Source organism: Populus trichocarpa, chromosome 19 (assembly GCF_000002775.5).
Source record: "Populus trichocarpa isolate Nisqually-1 chromosome 19, P.trichocarpa_v4.1, whole genome shotgun sequence".
Taxonomy (NCBI): Eukaryota; Viridiplantae; Streptophyta; class Magnoliopsida; order Malpighiales; family Salicaceae; genus Populus; species Populus trichocarpa.
The window spans coordinates 2,568,003-2,574,002 of NC_037303.2; the positions used below are offsets into that span (position 1 = coordinate 2,568,003).

The 6,000-nt window shown below is 32.7% G+C and overlaps 1 protein-coding gene across 1 annotated transcript; it reads left to right on the forward strand.

The window, feature by feature from the left end:
• The first annotated feature begins 3,440 nt into the window (after nt 1-3,440).
• On the forward strand, nt 3,441-5,612 carry LOC18108158 (loganic acid O-methyltransferase). The gene is made up of 3 exons (XM_006371012.3): nt 3,441-3,604; nt 4,134-4,796; nt 5,116-5,612. The coding sequence occupies exons 1-3, from the start codon at nt 3,515-3,517 to the stop codon at nt 5,455-5,457; spliced, it is 1,095 nt and encodes a 364-aa protein (XP_006371074.2). The 5' UTR covers nt 3,441-3,514; the 3' UTR covers nt 5,458-5,612.
• Nucleotides 5,613-6,000: the final 388 nt, after the last annotated feature.

Genomic DNA, 6,000 nt, shown 5'->3' on the forward strand with positions numbered 1-6,000 from the left:
TTGTCATCGTTTACAGTTCGTGTATCTTCATCTTCAGATTCTGAGTTTAGAGTTGTATCCTTGGAATGCTTAGTAGATGATATACATGGACAAAGGGATGGATTTATCTCTGATATTGTAATATCTACCTTCTCGCCATCAATCTCTAACTTAAATGTATCATTCGGTGGAGCAAGAGAGGTTGTACCAAGTAAAACTCAAACTCCAAAAACTTAGTTGTGGCTAATACTACTAAGATCATACTCAATAATCTTTCCCTGATTTTGTTAAGACAGAGCTGATGCAGTCCTTGTTCCATGCTGCTGAAGGTAGACCAGAGATGTTAACCCAAGCAATCCTGCCTGACGCCGTGTCAGTACATTTCCATTCTCTCTAAGCTTTTCAAAGATGGTTTTCCAATCCAAAAACTCTGATTCTAACGCATCCATCATAGCTTCATGTGTGTTGAAGGTTATGACTGCCTGAGTTGCACCCCAAAATCTAAAACGAATCAAGTTTTTCCCATTTCATAGTAGCTTAGATTTGATGTCAGTATAATCCACATTAGGAGGGATAACACCCACCAGACATCTTTTCAACCATTCGACATCTTTAGATTGTCAGATAGCAAAAATTATAGTTATGGATTTCCTAACTCGTTAATTCTCAAAATTCAAATTAAATTACAATCGTTGGCCAGCTTGAGGACTTGGGTCCCTTGGAGCAAGTTATTATTTAAATTATTTTGTTCTGTCTGAAATCTGAATGTTTTGTCAGGATAGTAAGTAATATCTTAGCACTTAAACTCAATATGAGGAAATTACTTGCTAGTGATTGGGAAGTTAAGGTTCAAGCTCATCTACAGGGAGGTCAACTTCACAGTGAACGGTTTAACAAATTGTTATTTCACGTTTGATTTAAGTTTTTGGGGCGTTTATCCAGATTACAACCAAAAAAGAAAAACTTACGAAGAAAATGAATACAAATCTGAAAATATCCTCGTTAATATATTCATATTTTGGAATAATGTATTTGCTTAAAAAATGGTACCACTGTAATCCTGATGAAATTCAATTTGGAGATAAGTGTTTTTTATTTCTTTAATTTGGAGATAAGGATCTTAAAAACACATCCTTCATATTAATTTTAATTTGATATGCATTCCCGAAATTTAATAAATTAATTCCTTGTGTATTGGCTCCCAAAATTTGAACACAGTAAGTCACGAAAGAAATTATACCTTTTTAACTAACTAACTAATAGACCAATCCATTGGAGTAAATTAAGAGGTTTTTTTAATTAAGATGATGTTTTAATAAATTTAAATGAGATGACGATAACTATTATTGTTCTTGCATGGATTTGAAAACTTGAATTTCCTCATGCACATAAACTGCAGGATCTAGACCAGCAAATCGGAACAACAAATGGAGTATAAATTAAGGAAGAAAAACAAGAGGTAAATCTCAGAGGCCCTATTTAAAATAAAAAATTTAAATTTTTTAAAAACACACAGCAAACCGCTAACCCAAAAAAAACCTAAGTACCTGTCGAAGATTCAAAGGAGCATATCATTACATCATTGATACATCAGTCATGTCTCGTTCAGAGTGTTAGTAAATTTTTCTGTCAGTTCGTATAAAAATTAAGATATTTATGAATTTTGTTGGACTTAATATGATATTACTGGGGTAGTGATTGATTTTTTAAATATTTTTTATTTAAAATTTATTTTTAATATTAATATGTTAAAATAATTTAAAAACAATAAAATAATTTAATTTAAAATAAAAAAAATTAATTTTTTTTAATACAAAAACAATCGGCTCTAAATCATGCCAAGAACTGGTATTGTATGGTGATGGCCGAATACAAATAAGGCAAAGCCAACAGAATAGATAGATAGTCAAAGGGATCGGCACTTATGATAATATTCGTGGAATAAGTGAGAGATTCTAAAGATGCAGTTGACTTTGTTGCTGACTTTCAACCAGGCTAAGGGTTGTGGTTGGTCTTTGATAGCTAATATTCTTCATCTTCTTGCTCGGGTTTTCAGAGAAGCAAGCAGAACAGTAATATTATTGAAAATCATTAATAAGAAGATTCTTTTATTTATTTATTTATTTTTATAAACTTTTAACTTTATAAATTAATAATTTCAAAAAGCAATGTCAAACCTATGATCCAGATTAAGATATAGATATAACCCAATAAAAAATAAATTAAAAAAGTTACAAATCTCAATTTTCGATTAATTAAATATTTAAGGATAAAATTAAAAAAAATATTAAATAATAAGGATTGAATTTAACATTCAAAATAAATGACAACCTACTTTGCTATCTTGAAAAAAATCAGTTGTGGAAACAAAGAAGAGGAGAGAAAAAAGAAAAAGAAAAAAAAGTAGAAAAGATTAGACCTCTGGAGCCAAATCCTATTGGGCATTTTATATTTTTGTGATCATGCATTAACACAAACTATTTTAGGCATTATTTGGAAATACAGTGTAAATTATATTTTTTAAAATTTTGAATTTTTATATTTTTTAAAATTTTGAATTTTTTATTAAAATTAATTTTTTAATATTTCTAGATTATTTTGATTTGATGATATAAAAACTTCTTCCACTGTGAGCTCGGTCATTGGCTGTCCTCCGTGATCGATTAGACTATGGCGAATCGCTTTTGTATTGGTCTTTGGGAAAGTGTAAGACGCTATTGCTCGCAACTGGGTCTCATGTAGTCTGTCGGTCTAACAAAGAAGGTGACTCGAATTGCTTCTCTTGTCCGATTGGAAACTGGTATTCTTTTTATGGTGTAAGGGTCAGAAAGAGCTACCTTTGGGGAATAGAGAATCGATCCTCATATGAAAGTAGAGGGGAAAATACATGTTATTTTAATATATTTTTCAATAAAAATTACTTTGAAAAGCTAGCTACCGTTATCCTACTCCTAAACATTATTTTAATGTTACAAATTCTCCACCTACTTGTAAAAACCGAACACTTAATGAACAGATAAGAGTAGGATCTCGCAATACGAGAGCCATAAATTCAAAGTCGGGGACCAATTTCAGTTGATCTTTGCTTCAAATTTCTTAACAATTACTCCAAGCTTATACTTGGTTCAATATGAGCCATAAACCTAGCATCAATTCTATTGAATTTTAATACAAAACGCGTATAGAAAAGCTGGCGATTTAATGTATGTTAAATTCGAAGAGTAGATCTCGCAATATAGTCAAAGACTTTTGATGTCTTCCTCTTCATAAATATGGAGGATGCATTATTGCATTCCATTTCCTGCGGGGCCGCAATTACTAGCTCGAAGCATTCATACAGTACACAAATCTTTTATTCAACGTTTCCTGCAACTAATTATAAGGAAAGTTGACTACCAAAATTTTATTTATTAAAATTATATATTCACTCCCAGCCTACCTGTGTCCACAAAAAATCCTATATAAGGAAACCAAGAGTCGTCGCCATAGCATAACACTCATTACAAGTTACTACATTATCGACAGAGAATTGAAGATGGGGGCCAGCGCTACCACAACGCCGGAGTTGTATGCAATGAATGGTGGAGATGGCAGATTTAGTTACGCCAAAAACTCCTTTTTGCAGGTGATTTAGAAAATATCGGATATATTAGAAGTAATTTATTCAATACACTTAGCATTCAGGTTTCAGGTTTAGTCACTATAGTCCATAATAAAACTATAGATTATAGAGTATTTAATGCTTCTCTGAATTGTTGACTGATCAATTTTTATGGGGAAAAACATTAATAACAAATATATATATATATTTATTAATATCTACTTATATAAAGGATTTGTGAATGATTTCTCATGCAAAAATCTCATTACGAAGGATGGATATATTTATGCTCGAGTTCATTATCAAGTTTTTAAAATTATTTTTGAAATCTCTTCCCATATACGAAGTTTTTTGAATGAAGCAGTTAAAAGTTTAAACTTCACAGCTAATAGTGATGGGTTTCTGAAAGTTTAAAGTTCAATTTTTTTTTTTTATTTAATAAGATATATTAGAGAATAATATAAAAAAAGTTATTATAATATAAGTTTTTATTTACCGAGATGGTTATTTCACAACTATAACATGTAATCTTATTTTGCTTTGAAATTTGCAGGGGCATAGTGTAAATGCTTCAAAGGAAAAAATTGGCGAGGCAATTGCTGAGAAGCTTGACCTGAAAATTCTGCTTTCTACTTCAAAGACTATACGTATTGTAGATGTTGGATGTTCGGTTGGACCAAATACCTTCTTAGCAATACAAAATATAATAGAATCTATAGAAAGGAAGTATCAAGCACAATACCTCAACATTAATCAAAAGCCTGAATTCCAAGTATTCTTTAATGATCTAACATCAAATGATTTCAACACTCTGTTCTCCTCTCTCCCTCCCAATAGGCAATACTTTGCAGCGGGCGTGCCAGGGTCTTTCCATGGCCGATTGTTTCCTGAGGGTTCTATTCATTTTTTTTATTCTTGTATTGCACTCCATATCCTCTCCAAGGCGCCCGAAGAGTTACTAGACAAGAACTCTCCATCATGGAACAAGGGGCGGATTCACTATATTAATGCCCCAGATGAAGTGGTAAATGCTTATGCTACCCAATATGCTAAGGGCATAGAGATCTTTTTAGATGCTAGAGCAAAAGAGATGGTGTCTGGAGGGATGGCAGTGATGAGCTTCCCAGCCAACCCAACAGGGATCCCTTATTCCCAAACATTTACAGGGGCCATGTTTGAACTTTTGGAGTCCAGCTTACTGGATATGGCAAAAGAGGTGAGTCAAATAATTAAAGTGCAAAATACATATCTTAGAAAATATCCTTTGTGATATAATATCTAAAAACGTTTTATGCATTGAGTCCATCTTATGTATTGAGTCCTAGAAATTCAAGCGTTGTATTGTTTTATTTAAGAAGGAAACTTTCCATAAAATTAGCATTGCTAGAAATGAATAAGTGTATTGTCTATCCTTTTTTTACATAATATTAAGTGCCTCCATGTGATGTCTTCTCTAACAATTCTGCCATCATATTAATTATATGGGGAGTAGCACAAATGACAAATATATATTTACTAATATCTGCTGCGCGCAGGGGAAGATAAGCGAAGCTCAAGTGGACTCTTTTAACTTGCCAATGTATGTACCATCTCTTGAGGAGATGATGGAGCTTGTACAGAAGAATGGATGCTTTGACATTGAAAAAATGGAGCTGACAAGTCCAGGAGTCCACGCATCAATGACTAACACCTCCAGCATGGGGAAGGCAATCGTGATGCACGTAAGAGCTGGCATGGAGAGAATGCTCATTCAACACTTTGGAAGTGAAATTATTGATGAATTGTTTAACCGATACGCTAAAAAATTTGAGGAGTTTCCTCACCATGTGCTGCCAAGCAAGAAAGTTCAACTTTTTGTTGTTTTGAAACGCAAGTGATGCGTTTTGAAGTCCTTGGACGCTTCCTTTAAAATTTCTGCTTTTTCATTGCTTTCAGGAATAAGACCAGCTTGATTGATTCTCATCATGTATTAAGCACAGAAACTTGAGGGTTGTTTTATAATGTCTGTGAAGGAAAAAATGGTTCTGGATCATCTATGATGGGTCAATCCAATTCATATTAATATTATTTATATGACTAATATAATATAAAGAAAAAATGATGAAGAATTAAATGTTGTCTGAGGACCTGATATTTCTGATATTGTGCAAGTTTTTTCTGTTTAATTGCAATCCTTTGCTTTCTGCAATTTTATTGTTATTTGCCAGCTGCCAAGTGAAATTGTCTGTGTTGTGCATGTATGTTACGTGTCTGTGTTATACGCACACATGTTTAATGAATACCAACACAAGAGCGTGGTTGAATGGTGTGTTGCTTGATTCTTTCAAGACAGGTTTGAATCCCATTTAATTGTTGTTACAAAGGTTCGAACTCATGCCATGAAATAAACTCTAACAATTCCTTACCTTTGGACTATATTA

What these genes read in the sequence shown, in the direction of transcription:
- LOC18108158 (XM_006371012.3), top strand. Translation starts at nt 3,515, where the DNA reads ATGGGGGCCAGCGCTACCACAACGCCGGAGTTGTATGCAATGAATGGT. An exon ending in CCAAAAACTCCTTTTTGCAG is followed by an intron (nt 3,605 to 4,133) that starts GTGATTTAGAAA and finishes TGAAATTTGCAG; the next exon opens with GGGCATAGTGTAAATGCTTC. An exon ending in TACTGGATATGGCAAAAGAG is followed by an intron (nt 4,797 to 5,115) that starts GTGAGTCAAATA and finishes TGCTGCGCGCAG; the next exon opens with GGGAAGATAAGCGAAGCTCA.